The 27,698-nt window shown below is 40.2% G+C and overlaps 1 protein-coding gene across 3 annotated transcripts; it reads right to left on the bottom strand.

Moving 5' to 3' along the window:
- Positions 1-27,505, bottom strand: SPOP (speckle type BTB/POZ protein). 3 transcript variants are annotated; one of them, XM_009287768.2, is made up of 11 exons: positions 27,251-27,309; positions 24,671-24,742; positions 12,429-12,571; positions 11,941-12,062; positions 10,138-10,289; positions 9,905-10,032; positions 6,042-6,219; positions 5,392-5,447; positions 4,821-4,943; positions 1,080-1,222; positions 1-337 (listed from the first exon to the last, which is right to left on the bottom strand). In XM_009287768.2, the coding sequence occupies exons 3-11, from the start codon at positions 12,504-12,506 to the stop codon at positions 193-195; spliced, it is 1,125 nt and encodes a 374-aa protein (XP_009286043.1). In that variant the 5' UTR covers positions 12,507-12,571; positions 24,671-24,742; positions 27,251-27,309; the 3' UTR covers positions 1-192. The 3 variants fall into 3 exon arrangements, with proteins under 3 accessions (XP_009286043.1, XP_009286045.1, XP_009286044.1); XM_009287770.2 differs by lacking the exons at positions 24,671-24,742; positions 27,251-27,309 and adding an exon at positions 27,425-27,505; XM_009287769.2 differs by lacking the exon at positions 24,671-24,742 and having other exon boundaries at positions 27,251-27,331.
- Positions 27,506-27,698: the final 193 nt, after the last annotated feature.

The raw sequence follows: 27,698 nt of genomic DNA on the forward strand, positions 1-27,698 counted from the left end.
GCCCACCCTCCCCCCTCTCCCCAAGTTACTTGGTGCTGTTTTAAAAAGTCTGGGTGTCACGAAGCAGTCTCTTCCCCCCAACAACAGAGTAAAAGCTCCACAGATTTCGCTGTCTACCTGGTGGTCAAGGTTACAGCAGCAACAGCTGATGCTGCTTCCAGAAAAACATGGGGTGGTGTGACAGACAGGACTTTAGGATTGCTTCAGTCGCTTACGTGGGGGTCCCAGAAAGGGACACTGTGCAGAGGCCAAAGAGCGGTATGCCTCAGCCACCAAATGGGGATGCGATACTACCATAGACTTCCAGCCTGATGTCTCCATGACGTCAGAAGCATGACTAGAAATAAGAGAATAAATACGAAGTTATCAACCGGAGATAAAAAGGATTAACTAAATAGAGTCTTTCCACATGCCCGAGAAACCTGACATTTTTAGTGTACTGTTTTAGGATCACTCTGGATGTATGTTAGATATCTGTTGTGAAGATTGCAAGCTTTGGCTCTGCTGGCACAATTGTATGCTGTACAGGCCTTCAACTTAAGGATAAAAAGCTCAAACAAACATGATCCCAGGTGGAGGACAGCAGGAACACAATGCTCATCTACCCTGACTACTCAGCACAGAAGTATTTTAAATCAACATAGAAAGTACTGAGAAAAACTGTATTAACTGACAAATAGGACTAAAAATGTGTCCAGACATCAAAGTAGTTGGTAGTCACTTTACATCTACTGAAAGGTCTGTTGTATTAGGAGCTGCAAATAGTCCCTCAATACCAGGGACTACCTGATACTCCACCACCTAAAAGTTCTTGTGATCTTAGGAAGACATCCATAATAGCTCACAGAGACAGTCCTGCTGTACACTGAACAGTCCCAGCAGGACAAGACTAATCTGCCCCAGGGCAATGCCACTTCTGGGATGCCAGATAAATGAAGGATCACAATGGGAGAACTAAAAAAAAAATAATAGAGGAGAATCTCCCCTGCATATGACAGTTCACAAGTTGTGAAACCCTATTGCTAATAAACGCCACTTTCCTCTAGATTTGTTGCATCCTGGAACAAAAGTAAACTCACTAGTTAATGAAGTCCACTGCTTGAGTTTTCAGTTGATCAGCACTATGTAGGTCAGCTAGAATGAGGATCTCAGCTGCATTTTCCACAGACAGGTTACTGCACAGTGCATCCTCACACATCACCTTCAGACGTTCCAGAGCATACTGCAAAATACAAGCCAAAGTACAGTTACAAAGAAGAAAACACCTTATCAGGCCTGATGTGAAGCCTTACTTGTGCTCCTTCACTCTTCAGTAACAAACTACTCTATTACGCTGAACAGACCTCTCTGCTTTGCTATATGCATCTGAACTGTACTCAAAGAAGTGACAGCAAAACCAAAGGAGAATCATGATGTGCCCACCCTGAGGAAAGCAATGGAGAGGAAACATACCCACCATAACTCTCATCCCGGCCTTCTTGTGTTACAGGCTTACTGGTGCTGTGTTCATGCTTTGAAATGAGAATTTCAGGTCACCCGTAATACTTACTATCTCAGTTACTTCAAGGCACAGAATGCTAAAGCCGTGTTCTCATTCTATTACTGCATGACAGTATTACCCGGGTTCAGTGGGAAGACCTATCTAACAGTGAATGCTCCATAGGTGTTCCAGTGATGTTTAGGCAGTTTTCACTCAATTTCTTTGCCATCAATGACCTGCACATTAAGATCAGCCTTGCTCAAGTACATGCTACTAGTTAAATACTACAATGTTAACCAAATGCCCCTGATTTCTTGCGGCTATCCAGCTGGAAACGAAACATCACAGCATGTCTGTAATGCCCTAGCAAAAGCTCTATTCTAACTTCACATTCTCAACCTAAGAGTTTCTACCATTCAATTGTGCATTTGCCTCAACATTTTTTAGACCCACAGCGTTGGGCCATGTCAATAGTTTGCAAAATTCAAAGGATATGCTTAGAAGAAGAGTGCCGTCTAATAAATTTCACATTCTATTTTCTGCAGCACTTCAGTCAGTATTGAAACATGCAGACACAGCCAAGATTTTCAAAAGCAACACAGTGGTCTTGGGCAGACTTCAAAAAGGTCAAGACTCACAAAACTGTAAGCCACTCGTTATCAAGAAATGAAACTCAAACCCCAAACCTCAGTCTGTTAGAATATCACAGCTGGGAACTGTGAGACCGAGATACTTCTGAAAATCTTGGTATGTGTGATCTGACTATAGGGTTTGTGGCTCTTTGGATGAAACAAACTGAGTATTTCTGAATGGTTCTGAATATTCTAGGTCCCATGATTACATTTCACAGGGATTAATAGAGTAGTCAATTCTAATGCAGTTCTTATGTGAGTAATAACATTAGCACTACATAAATGGTCCTAAAGATTAAACACAGTTAAGTCGTCTTCACGTTATGACTTCAAATTGAGTGACGCTTTAAAAAAAAAAATAAAAAAAATCTTCAAGATTTTTTTAATCTGAAGATAACTTCATTTGAGAGTATCCTTCATATTGCTTATAAGGCCTTTTTGGACAACTTAAGAGATGACATGGTATACAAGTTCTTCAGTATGTGAGGCCACATTCAGAAAAGATACCAGATTTGTAAGGACTGCTCTGTCAACCTGAACATAGAGCTGGCAACAAGCTCATTTGCATGACGGGAGCGCCTGCCATATGATAAGCGCTGTTACTATAAATCGATTTTATATTCTGGTTGAGATTTTCATCCCATTATGATTAAATTTAAATGAATAATTTTAGATTATAAAAACATTTTTTCACTTAAGACTCGGTGATAATAATTACTTCAATTGAGGCATGGCACTCATAACCAGGACAGTTTTCTCCCACCAGAACATCTGAGAAGGCAAATCAAATTTACTTGCTTAATCTGTATCAATAACTACAACAGTTTCAAATGAGGGGCAAGCCATTAGTTTATATTATTGTCTGTCAGTAGCTTAAAATGCAGCAAACGAAGCTTAAAATTATTCCTTCTGTAAATTGAATATTCTCCTCCACGCATGTACAATTTTTATTTCGATTTTCACTACAAATAGCTCAGCTTCTAATTACATAGTTGGGCAAAAGTAGCCATTCTGGTCTCTCAGGTACCAAGATTTCCCCTTCCCCCCTTTCTTAATTACACTTAAAAAACCCACCCTACCTAATAGCATACTTACCCAAGAGGCTGAAATAGTATCTCCTGGGTTGAGAAGACGTGCTTTGTTTTGGTTTTGGTCTAATTACATATTTTCCCCAAGAGACAGGAGGAACTCAGAAGAAGCTGTTTCAGTCTCTTGAGTAAATATTAGATGTTTTATGTGCTTTCATGAAAGATTTTTTATTTCTGCTTTTAAAAGACACACAATGAGTTTAAATGGAAAAAAACCTACATTAAAAGCCAGGAAACTCAAAGTTAAAGCCTACTCTGTCCTTAATGTGCTGCTTCTTACTTACACTTGTCTCAGTTAAAGATGGTATGTGAGCTCTCAATCAATACTCTTTAAATATTGAATAAAATATGTGGCAATGATTATCGTCAGGCCAAGAATCTCCTTGCATTATTTCCCATTTTAATTCTAGTTGCAGTGGCCTAATAATGGCATATGGAGCATTTCACCTCTAAAAATCAGCATTTTCGATGAAGCCCAGGTCCGCAGTGACAGGGAATTTGATGGCCGTGTGGTGGTTGCGTGGAACAAGGTTACATGCATCCACATCTTAAAATCCACCACCCTAACTGGCACCCACAAGAGAATCCAAGGACTGAAGAAGCATGGAGACTGAACTACGCTCTCACCCCTAGAGGTGGTCCCTCCAGGTCAGAGTTGAGGCACATTGGCAGGGCAGTGTGGAGAATCTTGCACTGCTGCTACCCGTGCTGAACCTGTTCGATGGATAAATTCAGGACTTTAGTCTCCAGTGCTGTCAAACTGGCATCTTTCACCAGCACTAAGTTCACTTTTAAGAGAAAAAAGAAAAAGGAAATAAAATTTTGGTTATATATTACGAATTTTCACTGGTTAATACGGCTCACTAGCCAGCAGAGCACTCTCTTCTGTCCTTGGTGCTGCAAAGGGAAGGAGGCAGTGGCTGTCTGGCTGCCAAGGCCACCGCGCTGCGCCTGCTACACGGGGACTACCAGCAGCCTTCCAGTCAGACCATCCCCGACACCTCCCTGGCAAGGACCCTGCAAAACCACAGATGGGTTAGGCAATAGGGCTTCCTCCAGTGCACCCCTTCTCTCCATAAACAGCAGGGACTGCCACTGCAAAAAGAAAATAAACAACAGGACCTTCCCACTCTTGGCTATCCATCACTTTAGAGCATCTCTTGAAGCTGCTGATACCAGACCAGAAGGAGAAGCAGGCCCTGTTTGCCATGACAGAACACTACTTTTGAGATTTGGTAATAATAACACTAAAAAAATATCACCAGGTCCACCTTGAAATTTTCTTCTCACCCCCAGGTCTTATGCTAGATTATGCTGAATAGAGATGTCCTCTGAAATTTTAAGAAAATGCTTAAAAATGAGCAGTAGAGACAGAAATTCCTGATTGTTATATGTTAAGATATGTATCTATACAGCTCTAGGTATCTTATATGTATATCCTATCTTACAGGTATCTTATATCACATCCAGGTTTACCTATAAGCCACAACCAATTCAAAGAAACTGCCCAACCACAACGATCACATGGAAAGCTTACGGCAGCAATCTCCAAGGAGCATTGTTTAAAGCAAGGCGCATGTCATTCCTGGTTCTCTGAACACCCATAAATCCCAACTGTACCTTGTCAGCAGCTGCCAGCAAGTCATCAGCCATTTTGTCAAGATTTGGTGCCTTCCCCGTGTAAATAAAGCACATCATTTCCTTAAAAACTTCAGGCTCCACATCATTGATTTCAACCCGATTCTGTATCAGAAAAATGAAGCTTATTAAGATCCTCACAAGAGGCTAAAGGCTTCCTTCTACCCAAGCTCTTTCAGTATTCAGAAATTGGCTACAGAGACAAACTATTTAGAATGTGTACTACTTGGAAAAAAGAAAAAAAAATAAAAAAGGAAAAGATATGGATGGAGTAAGAGAAACTCTAAGTTGTATTTCACATTCTCTACTTTTCCCTATCCCACCCCAGACTCTTTCCCCAAGAGTAACAAAGGTAACAATTGCCTCCTTGATCCCTTTCTTCCTCCCTTCAGGACAGCTGAAGCAGAGACCTGCATCTAATGTGAGAAAAACAGTTAAAAGGTGACAATAGTCACAAACACTACCTAAGAAAGTTATCTGACCAGTGATGCTAAGAGTTGACTAGAGAGCTATTCACCTAGCCGGAGAAGTTCTCCTTCCTTCAGGAACTTACCTTTTTACTCTCTTCCATCTCATGCTCAAACATGGCGCTGAAAACTGGGGAACGTGCTACGGCAGTGGGGAAAATAAAACATAGTTAGACATGGTCTTTTACTCTTCAGAAGGAGCTAAGCGTAGCCTGCCAACACCTCAACAACTGTCCTGCTACTTAATGCAGGAAAAATTCTCCTATAGCAGATAGGGCAAACTGGGTACAACTGATAAAGGAGTACAGGTTGTGACATAACGGAATGTAGCCGATGTAGCTTCAAACTGGGTATGGGAGAATTTCTTATGTCCTTTCGACCAAGGCTGAAGAGTACATGGGTGGTAAGGTATGTTTCTTGACTTTACAAGAAAGTATTCATCTGGAAATGTGGTAACTTCTCCTTACAAATGCTTTAGGAATACACTGTAGGTACACTACAGCCACAAAAGAATCCTCCTACCATCCTCGCCATGGCAGGAGGTAGGCAATTACAAACAGAGCAGGTATTTCCTCTCCCTGTAACAGTTCACAAAACGGTCTTTTACTACAGCTCTGCAGTTAAAAGCGCTGCAGAAGCCTCCTTTAAAGATGAAGTAACTCAAAAAAAACCCACTTGTTTTGCCATCATGTTGTTGTCTCCTATCCCGCTAAGGCCCATCCAACTCAATACCGACCTGCTAGTATGGCTTTGTGAGCCTGGAACTCCTGGCCTGCAACGCACAGACAGCAGTCCGTGAAGCGTGAATTCTCCCAGAGTCCTCCCAACTCATCTGCCAAGCGGCACTCTGGTACCTTCACCATGTTCATAGTGTTCTGGCCGGAGATATTGACAGAGTCCTGTACCACACTCACCTGGAGGGGAAAAGAAAGCAAACTCAAAACTCAGTAACCCACGCTGGAAAACAAGTCTCCCTACAGGAAGTTTTTATTTCCAGGGCAAGTGAAGGGAAATGCAAAGCAAAACCCACACCTCTCAAGCAGAATCACTGTATGATTAAAAATGTAGACATTTTTAAGGCTTCCTTTCTACCCTGCCTTAACCCTGTTCTCTGCTCCTCCAGCATGTCTATCCCAAGTCCTAAATCATACCAGCAGGTTTTCTTCTTGACCCCAAATTAACAGCACTTCTATGCAATTCAATCACAACTTTATTAGATGGTTTCTTAAGGAAGTGGAACCTTATTTTTCTGCTTTTACAGACATCATACCTGACCTAGTTTTTTTTCCTTCTATCAACACTCTGAAACCCTCCCCAATCAATAATGCAATACAGACAGCAGTACGTATGAAAATGAGGTATACAGAGAGCTTCTATAACTGAGCACTGAATCCACACATGTATGCGCAACGGCAGTGTCTGACCTCCCAAAAGTCTTGCTGCTTCTGGTTCTAAATTTCTTAGAGAGTTCAACGCTTCCATCACATTACAAAATAAAATGAAAAAACCCCCCCTAAACAGTAAGTTTAAAAAAGCAGCTTTATGTCAAGTAATTAGGAAGATTTGGGGAAGGCAGATAGATTCCTTATCACCTGCTTTAAAGCATACACGGTTAGGCAGGGACCGTAAGTAGCCATACTGGCTGATGAATAACCTACACAAAGGGAACCGTTAAGAGCCTATTCAGCACCAAACCATTACTGTTAAACACACGCAGTAAATCATACGCCTTCTACAGCAGACTCCAATTAGAAAAGATCAGAGTGACTAATACTACCCCGCTATAGCTATAATGAAGAATAAAGGAAGAAGCTGATTGACAGGGAAGCGTACGTGAGACTATTTCCTGGGTTTGCTGTCAAGTCCAAGTTAAATTTCAGTTCTATTAATAACCAATGGCCAAAGAAGAACAATGGACAGCAAAGGAAGCTTCACAGTTATGTAAAAGGAGAAGTAAATTATGAAGTGAGAGAGATGACAGAAGCATCTTCTAAGGAAAAAACCTGCTGACAGCACATACCCCAACTCTTGAGAAACCTCCAGTGGGTTTCTGATGGCAGACACATCTTGTATAAATTATACAACACTCAAACCCAAACAAATATCAGATGCTGCTTGCCAAAGGACACCAATGATTAGCCAGAGCAAACGTGAGGAAGCTAATATTCTTCGTCATTAATTTGACAGGTACATCACCTTTTTGCCCTGTGACATCTAGACCAGCAACATGGACTCAAGGATGGATGAAAACTCATCAGATTCATTAAAAAGGAATTCTAAGACGTAGATCCCTTGCTGGAATCCAATACTGATTACAGACCAGCCAAAAAAGACTTGCGAACTGTGTCTCAAATCAACAAATAAATCCTCTTCATATATGAAAGTCAGTCAGTTACTGGCATGAAAATCTATTACATGGCTTTTTACATAAGGAGTTTAGACTGGTAGATTCCAAGCGGTGACCGGCCTTAGAGGTTAAAATAGCTAAGGTTTTGCTTAAGCTATTTTCAACATCTTAGCAAGGGAACCAATGCTACCTAGCTTAGAAGAGAGCTATTACCATAACTTTGGGAACGCCGTTCTTTTTGGAGATTTACCAGAATGATATTTACTTATGATGTTGGAATATAATTTAAACAGCAAAAAGTAATGCAGTTGGGATATGAACAATCAACCCCACCTGCAAAACAGAGGTTGAAAAATCCCCAAACTGACAACTAAATGAGGTCGGATTTGAAATGCTTGACAAGGAACATCATTCTCTGCCTTAACAGCATTTTCAGCAAGATCTGTGTTCAGCACCGGACATGAGCAGAGAACAGAAGACTTTTTCCTTTTAACTTTAATAAAGCAATGAGAAGGTGCAGCAGAGACACTCAGCAGCCTTCTGGTCTACAGAAAACTCCAACATATCCTCACATAACAAGCATCTCAACATCCAGTATTGCTAACTCCTTAGAGAGTTTCTACATACAAAACATGCTTGCTAAAAGTACAGATGTGAGCAGCATCACTTGGCACCTGTGGCCAGCAGGGAAGCATTAGGAGAGCATATGGCACACCGGTTTACATGTTAAGAGACTTACTTACAAGCTCAGGGAAGAAAAAGGAAAAAAAAAAAAGAAAAGGAGGAGGGGGAAAAAAACAAACCCAAGCTGTTGAAAGTTCTTGCCAAACTGTTTCCAGACAGCAAAACCTTCCCCTCTGATACCACTAAACTTAAGATTTCTTACATGCTAGACTGTAGAACAAACTGAAAGAGAAAACAAGATATCAAGGCCAGGTGAAGCCAGCAGCAAGTTTCCTTTTCATCCAGAACAAACAAAAACACGGAGCTGAAGCTTTTGAAGGGAGCAGTTCAGTAAAGAGTGGAGTGACTTGAATTAGTACTAGTTGCCAAGACTACTGGTGGATCTCAGGTTTATCTACATCGCACCTCGCAAATTCCCTTCTCAGACATTAATTTTTGAGTTTCACTCCACAATTGTAAGTTTTCTGGCTCTTATCATGAAGGAAAGAGTAATTGCCAGACCTACAGAGGTGTCATCCAAGACACTGTCCTCTCCTCCTCCCATATTGCTATAAGTGTTAAAGGAAGGGCTCCCTCCACGACAGTAATAATTTATGCTACTGATTTAATACACATCCTTTAGGAGATGTTTGTTAATTTAAGTATGTGCATGCTTATGATGGCCAAATGAAACTGAACCCCCCCCCCAAACAAAAAACCAACCCAAACCCCAGCTGTCGAACAACTTTGAAGCATTTCTTTCACTCCTGAAAGAAAACACAGCAAAAGAAAAGACTCCCATAAAAACCACTGCAGGAGATCCAAAGAGAGAACAACTTGTTCTACCCGTCTTCTGGCAAAAATCACAGCTACAGGAGGTATTTTGCAGTTAAAAAGACAAGGGAAACAAGACAGCAGAAGCTCCGAAGACACTAAATTAGGGAGTTTAAGTTTGCTCATTAAGGTTTCTAAACTTAAATATCTAGTTTTAGAAATAACTGTCTGCATCTTTGTCTGGAAATAGTATTAGTGAAATAATAATTTTGTAAGCAGTTGTAGAAAAATACAAACACAATGAACAGAAAATTGTGGTCACTGTAAAATTCTTTTTTCTTAAGTTCTTTTAAATTTTTTTCTTTTTGTTGGCTGTACAGACATACTTAGGAAAATAAAGAAAACTCTTCTTTATTCAGTAGGCAAGTAATAGGTGGGCCAGTTTCCACTACAGAGCTAGTGTTGGTTATTATCCCAAGTGAGTTTCAAATTAAGGAGTACAAACAGATGGATGATAACACTAAACCAGAAGTGAAATGATAATCAAACATGCTTAATTCCTATCATCATCACACGTAAAAGGCAAATATAAAGTAACAAAAAATAAATGGAAGTGAAATGTGATGAATCACACAGAGAAAAAGCCACCAGCCGCATGCGCTCACACACACACACAAATAAAATCTAAGTGCCATATAAACATCCAGTATTTCTCCCGATACCCCCGACTCCTTAAAAGCAATGATGAAAAATAAGGTCACATCTACCTTAAGCTAATGGAACTGCTATTCTTTCAGCTGCACAGAAAGACTTACCTCACAGAAGAGAGTGAGTTTGTCATCTGGAAGAAGTCCATTGGCTTCATCCAAAAGAAAGTCTCTCCTAATAAATTTTTTGAATCCCCAGTCCTTGCCTTGTACAAATCGATATGCTCGCTGGCTCTCTGAAAGGAAGATATGGTGCTTTAAACATCAGCTGAGTGACTCGCTTGATCAAACAGCAAAAGACAAACAACTGACCCCATCAGACAGAAAGAGTTTTTACACACCCATTGCTTTTGTTTCTTCTCCTTTAGCATTCAGGATGGAGAATTTGAACTTTGCTCGAACTTCACTTTTTGGACAGCTCACCAGCAACAGATAGAGGGATAGATAATCTTTACTTTCTTCATCCAAGCCTTTAGGGTTCACACGTAAACACCTGTAGAAGCAGGCATCTGAATGAGATGTCAGGAACAGTTTTTGGCAGGTCATTCATAGCTTTCAAAGAAAGGGCATTGTGGAATTTTCACAATAAAATGTACAGCAAACAAGTTCTGTTTAACAGCCACTGAACCGCAAAGAAATAACAGATAGGTAAATAGAGTGGAACTGCATGTTACAGTCAGGCTCATGCTACATCTCCAAGACAAAAAATAGTATAAAGGCAGTAACTATGGGCAAACCAATTAAAAAAAAAACATGGGGGAAAAGAGGAGGGGGGGTATGGTTTAAATTACTGAAAAGCACCCTGGATGTCAAGTTTCACAAAAGGAAAGTGAAAGAAATAGTAGAATGGAGGCAATGGATTCGAGGAAGTGCAACAAATCCAGAAAAACGGTAGGTAAAATTCCACAGGAAGCAACTGAAAGGAAAAATGGATTTCTGGAAGGCTGGTAGTTTCTCAAAAACATAATACTAGGGCAAAAAGAGAAGAAAACTCCTGTGTGAAGAAAAGGTAGTAAGTGCAGGAAGAGGCTAACTCATAAGCACTTCCATGACATGAAACTTGACGCAGAACCTAACAAGAAGCAAAAACTAGGCCAAATGACTAACAGCTCAAACACACAAGGACAAAAAAAAAAAATCAGAAAGATCTAGACATTAGAACGAGGTCTGACTAGCAAAGGTTATAAAGGTAAGTAATTTAATAACAAAAAGCAGTCCAAGGAAAGCACAGGTCTGCCACCCAAAGGAAGGGAACACAAATTGTAACACACACACACACACAAAATTATTTAGTGGCAATTTGCTGCAATCTACACTAAGGAGGTTTAGAGAAAAATGCTAAAACACTTAACATCACCAACACAGGATAAAATAATGAACCAGGTGTCCATGTATCTACTAGATCAGACACGACTCACAGTAGATACACATTCTGACCAAAGCCCACTCTGAGTTACTGGAAATTACTTGAGAACTCAGGGAAGAAAAGAAAGGTTTTAAAGGGAAGGAAAAGGGTAAAAATAATGTCATTTTTAAGAAGCAGAAACTCCTGGGCAGAAGGAGTTATAGAACACGGAGATGATCGAAGTAACAATGTTAAGTCTCTGAATGCACAAAAAGCTGCCATAAAGAGAAAGGTAATACAGTAGCAATAGTCTTAAATTGCAGGATTTAGAGTGCAGGCAAAAATTATCTTTTTAACAACATGGAGTATTAGGAACTGAAACTGGGAGGCTGAAGTAGAGCTTGAATACACTGGCTGTGGACTCTCATTGGCTTATAAGAACTTGTTAAGATAAACATCAGTCAAAAAAACCCAACTTAAGACATTAATAATCCTCCATGGCACGCCTCTGCTTCAAGGCAGGACGTAGTCTCTCTTCCAGCTATGGCTTCTATTACTTCTGATGTTTTCCATTATCAGAGAAACACTGCAAACAGCCAGATCCTCACGTTTGCTTTGTGTGTCCAAACACTATGCTGAAGCAACAGTACTTTCTCCCTGTGCATATGTTGTACATCCAAGGAAGCAAGAACCCGTGTGCAGTACAAGTATTTTTTTAATATACTTCCTCTGTTATAGAAGCCCAAATTCTTTCGCACAGTTGTACAAACAGGGTGAACCTCTCTGCTCTATTTCTTACCATTTGAGTTTATCATTGGCTCCAGATGAAAAGGTTGAGCTTTTGATGACCTCACCCATTTCTTCTCGGCAGAAGCTGAAATTGTTTATGGTCCACATGTAGGAAAACTTCACCACCTTGATCTTAAAACAGAGGATAATAGGCAGTTTAGGGTCATGCCCATCCACCCTGGCCACCTCAAAGGCAAAAACTGAAAACCTGGAAGTTTTACTGAGTCACTTGTGTGACAAATAACCCCCAAGCACAAGACAACAGAGTCTGGAAATGGCTGGCAGTGGCAGCTGGACCACTCCAACTTCTCCAACTGCCTCCTCCAAAGTTCTGCCAAGGGCAGAGGGCAACATTCTGCTGTTGCCTTGGTGAATGCTCACTGTTAGCAAGCATGACATTGCCTGAAAATCCAGACTCTAAACTTGTTTTGAATAAATTTCTTACCACAGGTTCTAATCGCGTTACATCAAGAATACCTCCGCACAGTGTGGACTTACCTGAGTGTAGCACCAGCTCTCTGCTACAGGTCCACTCGACATTTCTGCCGGAGGAGGAGGACTCGGCACCCTTGACATCGCCAGTTTGAAGATTAAACAGAATTTCACAACTCAGTAGAAGAAATTTATAATTGATCTTCACCCTGTCAGTCCCCAAAAAGAGAAAAAAACCAAAACTAAGAACAAAGAAAAAAACTTCAGGAGTGCTGTTAAATCTCATGGGACAAAAGTTAAAGCCATCATGCCTTCTCCCTCCCCCCCTAGCACCTTCAAAATACGATGTTACATTTAAACATTTTAAAGTGTTACCATATGTTTTCTGAAGAGGGGATATACCACCTCCACTCATTCTTTCAATATGCAGCTCCTTATAGGAATAAGCCTAGCATATCATTTCCTTTAAAGAGTCCAAGACTCAAACAGGAGACTCCCCACTTGACTTAGGATTTACTACTTTACCCTGAGGCCACCATTTCAACTCACTACTTAACTCCCTATTTTCATTTTGAGTCTCAGACTATCAGAGATCAGATTTGACAAATGAAGTTCTTAATCTGAAAAAGCTACAGGTAGCAACACGCAACCCAAACTCAACAGCAAAATGAAACCCTAGGTTCAGAGTGACTCCGGTAACATCAACAGAATAATTTCCTATAGTTTAAACCTTCTCCTGAAGCCTTACTATTAGGGAAGGTGTTGGTAATGATTTCTCTACTTCAAACTGAATCCCTTTGGCCAGAGGGAAATTCTCATTGTCTTTATATGCTAGTGAAGTTCCCAACTTCTAAGTGCCGAGTCAAATTGTCATCTGCAGAGAACATATGGGGTTAAAACCATGGCTACACACCTGAATGAATACACAGGCACAACTGATAAAACAGGCATCTAGTTACCAGAAGGGAGGTTTTAAAACGAAATAGAATAATCAACCCATCTCTGACTTCTGAGTCCTGATCCCTAAGGCAGATACACAAAACGTCTTCAAAGATGAGCTCGGAAACTAGGATTCGTAACTTTGGCAGATATAAAAGCATCACATGCCTTACAGTTTAGCCTTCTGCTAAACACTTTCTGTTTCGCAGGTGGTATTTATCTGCCTTCCTCTTACTGCACAGGAGAGCCAGTGAACCACAAGAACTCCATTGCTGTTAGTTTTGTCCTCAAAAGGATAAAAAAAAAAAAGGGTGAGTAAAAGACATAAAATTGTTATCTTGTGATACAAATTGCTTTAAATACAAAGGTTGATATTGAGGTTCGTTGGGGCAGAAAGGTAAAGCACAGGCTCACGCTCTTGAGGAAGGCCGAGTCATTAGCTGTTGAAAGGAAATGGTGGAAAGCATAGAGAATATATACCTAAAAACCCCACACCTCAAAACAACAGGAGAATATTCACAGTAAGAACATAAACATACATGCACATAATTCCCCCCAAACTGCTGTCAACATAATTTGGAGTCTTTAAGTGCAGTTGCAGGGCAGGTCTGGATTTGAGTGCAGGCTCCAGCTGCAGACCAGACCTTTCCCAAGCAAGGCTTGCATCAACCTCCACTCCAGTTTATGGCTGCGTACGTGGGTTTTGAGTTCTATGCACCTTCAGAAAGTACCTGGAAATACTGGTACACAGGCATCATCTAATAGTAAAACAAGAGTGGGGTTTTCTTCAGGTTTAATTTCCTTTAGAAAAGCACAAGTGAGCCCATGTAAACACTGGGGGGGAAAAAAAAAAAAGAGATACTGGCTATCAGGAGCTAAGAAGTAAGTATTTAACCCTGCAGAGACACACATTTAACTCGATGGAAATTTATTTCCTGGAGCAAAGCTCAGAGGCAAACAACTAACGCCATAAGATCTGAACTGCAGACAACTCGCACTAATGTAAAAAAAAATAAAAGAAATCAACATTTTAAAAAGAAAGGGACATCAATATGCACTTTAGGTACTTGCTGTAGGTTTTATTACATTAAACTTAAAATTACCACAATTCCTGCAAAGAAATTCAATTAAACCACTCTGTGTCATTCAAATGAAGCCAAAATTAGCAGACACTAGTTTTGAATACTTGGCTAACTGCCCTTCCACGGGCAACATTCAGTCTTGCCTCCGAGGACATCATTGCTTCACTGTCTCCAGTCACAAGTCTTTGAGGGGCAGATAAAACCTGAAATTCCAGCACAAGCAGCAAGAAACACCTCCTCCTCACCACGGCTGGGGAAGGGATGCCTTTTTGCTGGTTGTAGTCTGTGGGGAGGAGAGACCCAAGCTTTTTCCTTCCCCTCGGGGTTCACAGAAGCACTGCTCAACTCCACCCAAGCTGTTACATTGTTCTGTTCACAGCTATTTTTAATCTACATCATTCTAGTGATCTGTTTTATAGCACAGGCACAAACGACAGGGACACAAACTCCTGAGAGGGTAACAAGCAGCCAGGGAAAGGATGAAGTTTCTTAAGCTTACCTCCTCACTGATGGCAACCTGTCTGCACACTGAGCAACAAGATGCTAAGCCTAATGAAAAGGTTTGACCAGAAGAAAACACAACGAATAAATAAAACACAAGAGTGGGATGTGAAATTAGATTTTTTTTGTTGTTAAAATCGTAGTTAGTTTCAGTGATTTTAGTTTTTAACTAACATCTTTTTACTCGAACTACTTGCAACTCGGAAGTATTCAGGTCTCTCAAAATACTTCCTTATGCAGAGTGAGAAATAATGCAACTTTTATTTAAGAAGCATTAGAGGGATGAAGACATAAAAATAACTTAGCTTAAAGTAACTTTTGGATTCTCTGAAACAGCAACACTGTGGCCCTCCATACATCTCCCCGTGTACCTGGCCAAAATGGAGGTGTGAATGAAACCTCAAGCCACAGCAACCTACTCAGTCTTCCTCCTAACAGGGATTTTGGGCACAGCCCATCACTGCGAGACACCCTAAAGCTCCATGTGAAGAATGGCCGGAGACAGCAGTGCAGCAGCAGCGTCCATCAGCATCTTCCCGGCGACTCTGTGAGGCCACAATGCTGTTCTCCTTGCCTGGCTTCAGAATAATTACAAGGAACGGATCCAGAACAGTTCAGGTAAGGAACCAATTTCCACATAAGGTATTTATCAATAATAAGCAGTTTTCTATAAGAAGACTTCTACTTCCTGGTAAACTGGAGCAATTAAATATCTCTACACACACATTAGAGAAGTGGTTTAACACGAAAGGTGATCACACAGTTAGAAGACTCCAGTGGGTCCTTCTTGAAGACAAATTGGTAAATTTAGTGTTAACACCTCCCTTTATGGCATGAAAATGAGGGATTAATGAGGAGGGAAAGAGGAGTCAACAACATCTTTTTATGTTACAATGGCACATTCATCAAGCCTGTTGGAACACACTAAGAGGTTGAAGGGTTTCCTGGACAGAGAGCAGAAGTTAATCCTAAATTCCTGTACCTTTCACAGGTCTCCAAGGAGCAAACTCCAGAAGACTGTAGCCATCAATCATATAATTGGGGAAGGAAATAGATAATCGTGTGATGCAAAAATTAAAGCTTTAACAGCTACTTTCTGTATTTCAACAGGATTTTAAAATGCACCTAAACATTACCTCCATCTTACATATGCAGAGAAGTTTTAGAAAGCTTCTGCGGTCTAAAGGCAAGACAAATGTAGGAGCTTGAGATACACAGGACTATTTAATTTCCTCTGAGTAACTGTCACTTTTATATCTTACATCCTTTCCTCCCAGATGGCTTGGATAGGCAGGTGGTAATAAAAGTTATGACAACGTGCTAATAGAATTGCTGCATGCCAGCGCGTCATTCGTTATGCTTTTAAAATGGCCCAAAGGGACAAAGGTTCTAGATTTTAAAGATTTTCTAGTATTTGGAAAATACTTTCAGTCTAGTATGTCAAAGCTTTCTACAGATGCTTTGCGAGGCAGTTAAATACAGTTAAAAAAAGATGTTAAAATCCAACATACCCCTAGCTCAATACTGTAATCAACCATCAAATACTTGCCATCAAATGACATCACTGGTCCTTTTACTGCTATAGCAAGTCATAATGGGAATAAAAGATAATATCCATCACTGTCTTTTGCAAAAATTACCAGTAAGGAAAAACTTGCTGCTTGCCCTGCTTAGCAAGCACACGAACAGGGGAAGCACATAAAAGGTCACTGAAATATATATCCTTAGAAGCGTGCTGTAGAAAACTGCCATGTGTTCTTCCACCTCCAAATGCTGAAATCGCTCTTCTGGCATGGACCAATGTTAAATGCCTTTTAAAAGGAACCACAGCTGACTTAAGGTAAAATTAAGTTTCTGAAATCAGCAGGGCACCCCCGGCGTTTATTTGCTCGTGAACACTTAATACTTCACCAGTTTGCACTTCTTACTAACAGCGCTGGCACCTCTGAACTAGGAGTAAATTGAAAAGCGCTGCAGGCAGAGGTTTTAGGAAAACATTTTGTAAATAGTTTGGATATCGAAATTCTTTCTGGCCAGGAGAGGCAGGGCCAAACTTGAAGGTACAGGCATAAATATCAAGTCACAGGAAACAAAATACAAAATATTATCTTACAGACCCCTGCGAGCCCATGTACAGCCTGTGGGTCTCTTACTTCCTTGGATATAAATAACAAACAGCACTTGTCTCTGGACAGAGTTAAGATTACAGTTAAGAAAAAGAATAATTCTCACCTCATTCACAACCACTTCCAGATGAAGACATTTTATCTAAGAACCAGAGCCAGATCAGACCTTTTTGAAGCACAGGAAATGTTCCCTTGCCACCTTGTTCTCATAATTACCTCCTGACTTAGCAGCTGTACCGAGACATCTCAGCTCAAAACTTCATCTACTGTAGGAATCAACAGTCAAAACTATTCTGTGAGCATCAGAGACTTGACCTGAGAGAGGTTGGGAATCTCAACTCAACAAATAATTCTAGAAAAGGCCTCAAAATTACTGGACTTTTGCTAAACAGTCTGTCAATTTCTACTTCTTCTCAAGATAAACCAACTGCCTTTTAAGAAAACAGCAGTTTACACCAGAAATTTCCAAGTATATTCGTTTTCAGTAAGTTTTATTCAGCAAAAGATAACTTACAGAAGTCTGTAAAAGAAGTATATTTTTAATTAAGTGTTCCAAAAACCGGGGTGGTTGCTTCTTGGACCAGCAACATATCAAAGACTATCCAAGAACAGCACAAAGCGCAGAGAAAAGGAGCAGGACAAAGATAATTGGAGCAATAAAACAAGGGGATGAGATATGGAAGCACAGGAAAAGACCATTATGCTCCTGCATTCTTCAAAGCCTTGGAAAGGACAATGGAAGGTCTGAATTCACTGCTGTAAAGAAAGAAAAAGAAGAAAAGAAAAAAAAAAAGGGCAAGTTAACAGAAAGAGCAAAGCGGGATGCAATGCTATCTAACTAGTGGATGAATAAAATAAGTAAGTTTTCAGATTTTAATGTATACACTAAACAGGGAGTCATACCACTCTTCCTACTTGGTATATCACAGAAGAAAGCAATGATGGGCAAAGCATTCACATAGCCCATGCTAACGACTGCCAAGCGATACTGATTGCAGTGTCTCCTGTGTGGCAGGAAATCTTGCCTAGCTACAAATGCAGGTTGAAAATCAGGCACAATGAATTCCAGAGGTTACACAAAGTTGCCTAATTATTAACACGGTGGTGTAGAAGAGACTGCACCAAGGTAGCAAACAACCTGTACCAGTAAAAATACACTTAAGATAAGAAATCAACACTTATGAAAGATGAAAGTGACCCATACCAAAAAGCTACGTCTTGAAAGGAAGCCCGGTTTACACAAGCGAGAGGCTTATCTTTCTGGAACAAAGAAATGTGAACGGTTCTACAATAAGAAGCCAGTCACCACCTGGAAAAAACAAACTATAAAGGAGTAACATGAATGGGATCTATACAGACTTAACTGTACCTGAATTAGAGGGAAGAATAATTTATGCTAAAAAAAGTGGCTGGTGAGTTAAGCTTGAACACTTTCTAAAAACCAGGAGTGTGTGCATTACACCTTCCTCTACCTTCTCTGCTCTTAAATCCAAAAAAAGATCTTACTTAACCCGTACCCTGTTGAGTGCCACAAAAACTGCTGAGCTCAAAATGACACATGGAGTTTCATTTACAGTCTTCAGTCATAAGAGAACAGACTGGAAAATCAACACAATCATAGCAGAGAGATAAAAGGAATGAACTGGCATCCAGTGAGAGATGCATACCAGGCTAAAGGACCTACAACTTCTCATTTGGGAGACAGAAACAGAAGAGAGAACCTGGTTTCCATAAAACACAGTGCAAATGATAGCTCTCAACAGTTGAAGGTGCCCGTGCTTTTCTCTTGATTCCACGGCACTATATATCCGTCCTAATTCCGTTTGTAAGTTGTCCCCATTATACCATCAGTAGCATTCAGGAACTTGGATGGGCACCTTCTTTTTATCACACCCCAAAGTTGCCAAGTACATTAGAGAAGGCCAAATTCCTGAGGTCACAACAGGGCCCACTGGACACTGCATAAAAGGAAGATTTTAATTAAGGCAGACACATACACCTTAATTCAGTTTATTTCAGAAAACTCATTATCAAGTAGGAACATGCTGAATTACTTTTTTTTTTTTTTGGAGAGGATAGATCATGGAAAAATAAAGGAGTTACCTAGAAAAATCATTTTCATCACAGTTAATAAGACAGAGAGACAGAGTTATCTCAAAACGCACTGAATATTGGCAGCCCACTAGAATTCAGTAACTAAAATTCCACTTCGAGAAATATTCCAAAACTAAGGGTTTCTTTTCCATTCTTGGAATGTTTTTAATTTTTTTCCCTTAAACCAATTCTCCAGTTATAAAATAGAAAAAAAAAAAAAGAAAAGGCTTGGTCACCTACAAAAATAATAATTTGTATGAAACTATTAAAGGATGGGACAACTGTCAGTGAAACATCAGCACTGTAAGGAGAATTACAAGTTTTACTTATATTTCGTAAGAAAAGAAACACTGTCATTCTTTAGCTGTAGACCATCTACCATCCCTTCCCCCTCCTCCCCAAATATCCCCAGATAAAATAGCAAACAGCTAAAACTAAACCAAGGAAAGAGAGAGGAAGTTAGTGGTAAGAAGCAGCCCAGAGTTGTCTAAATAACCTTCTGCTTTTATAAACAAATCCTCCACTGAAAATTTCTGCTCTTTAGTCATTAAGTCAAGCTGTATTTTTGACATTCTTCTAAGACTGCTTCGTGCCGGTGTTTGAACAGATGCAGAAAACTGTATCCCCTTTAATCACAGCCAACCCTAACTATAAATTACCCGAAGTATATTAGAATTACATCCACACCAGTAAATATAAAAAGTAATCAAATTCTTAAAAGCAAACAAAACTTTTTGCCTCTTCTTTAACTTTTTCTACTTCCATCTTTAATCCTCTTGAGGTACGTTCTGAGATGCTTAAAGCTTAAATCTTCAAAACCATTTTTCCTCAGAAGCTAATCTTCCTCATTATTTTTTAATTCAGATCATAAGCACGTTAAAAAGAAATAAATCTCTTACTTCTTCTTCTCCAAATTCTCCTTTTCACCTCTCTTCTCTTCTCTTCCCTCCTGCTTAATTCTCTCCTCCACAAGTAAAAATGTTATTCGAACACACCAGCTTAGGTCTTACAGAAACAATCAGCCTGAGCAGACTTCTGTCTTCAATAAGAAACCTGATCTTATTTTTGAAAAGAAGGGTTTTGTTATTGCCCGTGAACTCTTTTATTCTAGATTCTCCCTCACAGGCAAATCGTAAAAAGTATTTCACAGCTTCAGTTTCTACTTGTAGGGAAAATTGTTACCTGTCACTTGTCAATTAACCCAGTTGCCATTTTAGCAATACTTTTTTTTTTCTTTTTTTGAAGTAAAACATTTGCACTTTCATAGCATGTAAGTCGTCTTCCAAATTAAAAGACAAACCCATGAATTTGCAATTTCATAGCATGTAAGTCGTCTTCCAAATTAAAAGACAAACCCATGAAAACTACTTTCCCAGAAAACTTCCTAACATGCCAGGAAAGCCTCTCACTCTGAAAGCAGGCTGGCAGCAGCAGGGTTTTTTCTTCCCTCTGTAGATTGTTCTTCTCTTGTAAGACCGACACACTGCTAGAAATACCTCACACCTCTAAAATCCCAACAGATTCCTGGGGAGTTGAAAATAACTGGAAGAAAATGCATAAGTGGTATGATGTCTAATCAGAGAACAAGCAAAAACTGAAAAACTGAAAATTAAGCAGGACTGAATTTTTCAATCTACTGTGCTGAGACCTGGTACTAAACACCGCTAAAGCACTCAAATGGGATTGCAGATCTTGACCTCTAGCAAACCACCAAGACTATAATCCCCTCTGGAGCCTTTTTATTTATATCAACTTTCCAGTAATACAAACATCTGGTAGTCCTCACGTAACATTTTCCAGTTGCCATCTTGTGTTAATATTTCTAAGAGCTTATCAAAAACAACTTGAGCTGAAATACAGTTTCTGCCATTATTATTCTGGAAATTAAGCTTTCAAATAATCAATTTAGAGACTACAATGCATGGCCAAAACTAGACATCAGACTACTGGATTCTTTCACCTACTTGCAACTGCAGCATGACTTCAAAATGGTTATGAGAATTATTTTAACCTGCTGAATGTAAAGATCATATGATTGCCAAATAAAAGCACTCTTAGAATCAGCATGCAAACCCGGGTTTTTGGAAAAGCATGAAAAGAAATCAACTGCTTGCTTCATTCCAACAGAAAGCTCACTCCAGGACTTATTTCTAACAGATAATAAATAGCAATTACAAGCACTTGAAAAGACTCCTGTCTGCAGCCTATCCTACCAGGTAATGCTTCTCCAACACTTGCGGTTTTATAGGCAGGAAGAGTCCTCAATTTTCAAAGTTACTTTGTTTAGTCTTTTCTCTGACCTTATCACATCAACATGAGAAGGAATAAGGAGAGGAAGAAGATGGGAATCAAATTCCAACCAACTTCCGCTTCCAAACCATCTATATTTTCCTCAGAAATCAGCAGCCATGTTTTCTATAAAACATATCACACCAACTTCAATAAGGCATGATCGTTTTGCTAGCATAATTTTAATAGTCTTACTCACATTAACATAAAAAAAAAAATCACATCTTACCATAAATCACATTCCAAAAATAACACAATTATGGTGTTCGCCTACACCCATATTTGAATATCCTAACCATTCAAGACCAAGATTATCGAATTAATAAGACAAAGGGCAAAGAAAAATTTTGGTAGCTTAGATATTCTATATTTCATATGGTTTTAGTCAATAGGAAAAAAGACTGGGCCAGAGGCATTATTATATGTCTAGTCATACTAGTGACACTTCGGAAGCAGGGCAGCAAGGTGCATTCTTTTCACCGCTTTCGGCATTAATGTTGTAACTTGTGTTAAAACTGAAAAAAATCCCAAAGGAAGTATCTTGGACACAGGGAGCTGACTGGCTGATTTTTAATTTTAATTGTATATTCTAAGCTGTTGTTGGCATAAGCCATTTATTGCATCTTTAAAAAACAGAGGGACATGTAAAAGTACACGAAAATAAATTGCCAGGAGATACCTACATTTATTTCCCTTCTTGCACCAACAAGCCACCTCCATAAACCATTTCCAGCCTCAAAGAAGAAACCAGTTCTTGTTGCTTTTGTTTTCTTCCCGTTACCCCTTCTGTTCTTATAAAAACACTTAAAAAGTCTTCCTACTATTTTCCCCATCAACAGTAAAACTCAATAAGCTACTGGGCAATATTATCTAAAGAGAAATATCAATTATCTGCTAGCCAAGAACCAACTCTAAATCACACAGTTACAAATCTTTACTACCGAGTAACACTAGGACTTCTATCACACCGTCATTTCACTGTAGTGTTACTTGCTTGAGAAATCAGAGGTCTGTAAGGCAGAACACGACACGTGACGGCAATTTTGAAAACTTCTGGACTCAAACACCTACACCGACACACTGCTCTTCTCTCCGGGAACAAGTATGAACAAAATCTCAAGCTAACAGGAAATCCTAAGAAAATCATCTGTCTCTCAAAGGCAATAGTGAAATACTGTTCTTTGAATTTCATTGACTGCCCACAAGTGCTTCTAAGAAATAATCCAACTAATACATGTGGTTTTTAAGCATAACTTGTTGAGGTTGCACACTTCTACAAAAAAGCAGCTGAGGAAGTGAAGGCACCAATATAGTGACATCATTTAATATGATTTTGAAGTTAGAAAGACAGATCTATAAGGTCAGGATACGCAGCCTACAACAGCCTGCCTTCAATGCATCCGAGGAAGGCGCTGTACGAGGTCTTCACCATAAGGTAATGGATTCTTGGTGGGGTAGGGGGGGATATGACAACATTCTTTAACAGTCAACTAGTTAATCTGTAGGCATGATTCTAGCCACGTTAACTGAAAACTTTTCCATCAATGCAGTCAGCATCTGTTCTAGCCTCTTTATGCAGCAACACTTGGGAGGCAGCCAGGCAGCTTCTCTGCATTGCTATACAGCAGCTCCAGACGACTTCGTGTATTTGTTTCCACCTGCTCTCCAGTCTCACTGCTATAAGCATGTCTCTAAAACCAGGGCTGTCATTTGAGCTTTTTTCAGACACAAAGGCAAACGCGCCATTTTAAATAAAAGGTAAAAATTAAAAAGGATTTCTTTTTAAGAGAAGGTAAGCGAGGCCTCACTAGCTTTAAAATCTAAGCTGAAGAAATAAAACTCAGTAATCTTGGGAAGTCTCCCACTTGTAAACCACTGCTATTAGAGAAAAGTTGCTATATGCAATAATGATCTGATTTATGATTTGTTGAACAAATTTCTGCAGTGATGAGCAAAGAACATGGGCAGAACAGTAACTAAAGCCACACTTAAAAAAAAATAGACATATTCTAAAATTTAATTACTTCTTCATCTGATCAAGTCCCGTAAGCAAACTTCTACTTCTTGTTTGGCTCCAAGATCAGTAAGTTTTTCTAGACCATCTTCTCTGCCCATGCAATTTTGCTTAAGTATCAGTTCTTGTCACAGCCCTAACAGAGATATTCCCGTGTTATACCCATTTTGGAGATAGCTGTTTATTGGTAAATATGAGGACTTCGACTTCACGGAAAGGAGGAAAAAAACCTCAACAGCTACATATCGCTGTTTAAGTCCCACAGATCACTTTGCAAACCTCTCCCAGTACCATTCCTGCATATTCACAATTAAAAAAGTGTAATTCTTTAAGTTCTGTTTGACATCAGAAGATAGAGTTTCCATTTTTAGAACACCACATCAGTCTTTTCAGATTGATGCTGTATAGATGTCACTGGCATGTCTGAAGTCACACATATGAAAGTGTTCCAGCTGCACCTCTATTAACTCAAAGGGCAGCACGTTAACTCCAAAGAAGAAGTAGTGATTCAGAGTACCTTAAACCATCAGTCAGCAATTTAAGTATCCTAGTGTCCAACTGTACCCTGTAAGTTTACACATGATGCAACATGAAATGTTTCTGAATAGGTAATAAATTTAAGTGTTTAGAGTTCTAAACCTTCCAGTATATTTTCAGAAACAGTATTACTGAACTTACGAGATTCCTAAACATTTTAAATGCTTAAAAATTAGCATACTTTCAAATGAATATTCTGAGACTTTCTGTACGCAAGTCTCTTAAAAGTGTGTACAAGGGCATCCTTTTTTGCTGGAAAATGATTTGTTATCAGAAGTTGGATCAATTTTTTAAAAGCATTAACATTACTGTATATGATTCACAGCCCAAGTATTACCTCAGACCTAATTTAAAATGCGCAACACAGACGCTACATTTCTAGCAAAAGCCATTTTTAAAGTCCACAGTCATATAATATAACCTATTGAATAAGACCTACAACACAGGCTAAGAAAAGCTGAACTGAGATCTCAATATGAAAATTTTAATACTATTTTCTCTAGGCAGTGCATCTAAAGTCACCAGTATCCTGTTGGCTTCTACTATACCAATAGCCAAAACAGTATCTTCCACTTACGAATTTAGTGTTGGGAGTGTTTAATTCCTCCCATGGTCCTGACTTTATAAACTCTACGGGTGTCTAAAAATCCATGGAGTTGTAAGGCCAGCTACACCTCACAGAATGCAGCGGTGCAACTCCTGCCTGTAGCCAAAGAATTTACTCACAGTATAAAAATGAACTCCCAAATCTTTTCCGGGCATTTGCTACACAGTCAGTGGTTCTGCATCTTTTCGGTCCTAAAAATGCAGAGAAAAAAAAAAAACAAACAAAAAACCCACAAATTACATTTCATGTGTGCTACGTATTTTCTTGAATTCTCAGCTATGCATATCAGCAAAGAGGAAGACACTTCCAGAATCACTCAACTCCTTCCTTCCAAAACACTGCTACAGAGTCCAGTAAAGGGACACTTAAAAACCATGAAACCAAGAAAGGAAGTTCTAATATATTTACAGATATAGTTTTGGAAAAACAACAGCTTCTTTGCCTCCTCAAGGGTACAAATACTTTAATCTCACGCTAGTTTCCTGTACCGTCATGTGTTTCTAGAACTTGGGACACATGCTTTATTTAAGAGGTCTCTCAAGTACAAAGTACAAGACAGAATGCAGGAGCAGCTTATCGACTGAGAATCAAGAAGCAACACTCTCAATAAAGGGTTTTGTTTGTTTTTCAAAACACATTTTTGTTGTATTTCCTCTCTGTGCTGAGTAGGAAACACCAGCAGTCAGAGGTTGGAGGAATACAGCAAGATCTTACATAATACTCCAATCGTGCAGAAAATCGAGCCAAAGCTGGGAGGAGAGAAGGAATTTTACAAAATTACAGTGGATATTTCCAAGCGTGGAACTATGAATGCAATCAGTAACACAGCAATAGCTCCTGATCGTACAAGAAACAGATCTCTTTCCCAGCTTTATGCCCAATTTTGCAGAAATAATGTCCAGGAAGAAATGAAGCAGATGATTTCAAGTTTACAGGTCCACAGTGAGCCAGGCAGTGGAATGGCAAGCCCCACGAGTAAAACGCTGAACAGAAGGGTGTGCCAAGAATAAAGCTGGTAAGTCCCTCTTATTGTAAACTGGATTGGTATCTAGAAAAATCACACAGGGCAACAAACTCAGTTCACAGTACATACCTAACACTAGGTCCTCAGCTGCAGTTCAGAGATTAACCCTAAACCTCCCCCCACGCTGGTCAAGCTGGCTCAGTGGAAACTAACTGAGAGAAGACTGGTGAATGGAATTGTTTTTAACATTTATCAGGTCTCATCAACCTAATACTATTGCCAGTACTGGTACCTTCTCCGTGTTAAAACATCAGCAAATTTTAAGATCAATTACACAAGAAATAGTTTTTTTTTAATCACTCCACTGTGACCCGTGCAATCAGCGATGGAACCACTCACTGAGACCGTGTGTCAAACCAAAACCCCTTCCATTTTAACTCCTTCCCTGATCTGTATCTACGTGCAAATCCTGGAGGTTTTGGGGAGGAAACACAATTAGTGTTATAATAGTGGTAACTAGACTCAAGTAAATCAGGATATCAGATTTGACAGCAGGTTCTACGATCTTATGGTAGGTACAGTTTTGTGTTACTGTCCTCTACTGATACAGTGACAGGATGACAGCTTGCAATGTACTTCTGCTCTCATGTGGTCTTCATCTCTATACTCATCCATGACAAAGTACCATTAAGAAAAAAAATCTGTTTTTTCTTCAGGTCACAACGGAACAAGTGACATAATGATACTAAATCATTCTGGGCATCTGGTTAGAAAATATCACTGAAAAAAAAGCAAGCCAGTTACATGTTTTACTTAACTAATTTAGGGGGGGGGGTTAATAACCAAAGAGTTCTATTTTATAAAGCATAAATAATAGTGAAATTCTTCAGACTTTCATAGGGCTTCACACCAAGCCACCCCAGACGTAACCATTTAGAACTCTAAAGGCAAAGAAAAAAAAAAAAGGGTATCACAAAAAAGGATTCCTTTTCATTATGTCACGATGCTGCTCTACAATCACAAATGTAAACACATCTAATAATGCCGAGTTACAGAAAAATGACAACAAATAACATTACATTCCAAATTTTTCTCCCCCCAAAAAACTCCTGTCAGAAAAAGACAATTCCATTTCACAGGCAGCTTTGCAAATACTATGAGAATAAGATTTTACCTTTATAATACCATCTATCACTAATCAAGGTAGTGCTTGCTACAAGCACTAACACTCTGCTATCAAATCATATTGGTGACACATTTAACTGCGAAAGGGAATTCTTTTGCCTTTCCATACTGCATGATGATGCACCATTTCTTTTAAACACCACTACAGGCCTGAAACACAGCTAAGAAATATCAGTACTGATCCCAGACACCCTGGGGTCTAATTCGTAGGAAGACCAAGTTCCCTCCTGATTTAGAAATGTGCCTCACAGTCCTCAGTGGCAAAGCTACGACCTGTCATCCCTTACTTGGTTATGCTATTAGTCATCTCAGTTTTTCCACTCTAGCCCTTATTTCCTTTCTCCCACTCGTGTTTCCTTACTCAGTTCCTGGCACCCCACTGAACCTCTATGCCTGCCTGGGGATCTCCAGGAATCCCCTAGCCAGGCCTCCCCCCAACTTTTCCCAGCCGCACCTCTCCCCCCCTCAGGCCCTGCTCCCTCGCTCTCCCCAGCCGAGCTACCGAGCCCTCTCTCCTCTCAACTCCTGCCCCCTTCCCCACAGCTCTTACCTCCCGGCCCTACGAGTGACTCCTACAGCCGGAGGAAGCCCTGCTCCGAGGCAGGCTGGGAAGCCCGAGAAGCCCTGTCCCACGCAGGTGCGGTGGGTGGGGATCGCGCCCCCGGACTCTGCCCCCCACTCCGCAGCCAGCCCCCCTAGGAGAACACCAGCAGCTGGAGCTCACTATTTGGCAGCATGTCTTCCTCCTCCGATTCCCCCCAAGCAGATGCAGAGGCTCATTATTCCGCAAGTCCCCGCAGCAGCCTTCTGCGCAGGCGCCGAGTTGACGAACAAGCAGGATATGGCTGTTCCCAGCGCTCCCCTCCCGGCCGCGCATGCGCACCGCACGAACGCCGCCGCCTCCCCAGCCCCCCCCGCTCACGACCACTGCGCACGCGCACATTCCCTCGCACAAGACACCCCCCCCCCCCAAGCCGCCCGCCCCCCCTCCCCCTTAA

Source organism: Aptenodytes forsteri, unplaced genomic scaffold (assembly GCF_000699145.1).
Source record: "Aptenodytes forsteri isolate BGI_AS27 unplaced genomic scaffold, ASM69914v1 Scaffold25, whole genome shotgun sequence".
Lineage (NCBI taxonomy): Eukaryota > Metazoa > Chordata > Aves > Sphenisciformes > Spheniscidae > Aptenodytes > Aptenodytes forsteri.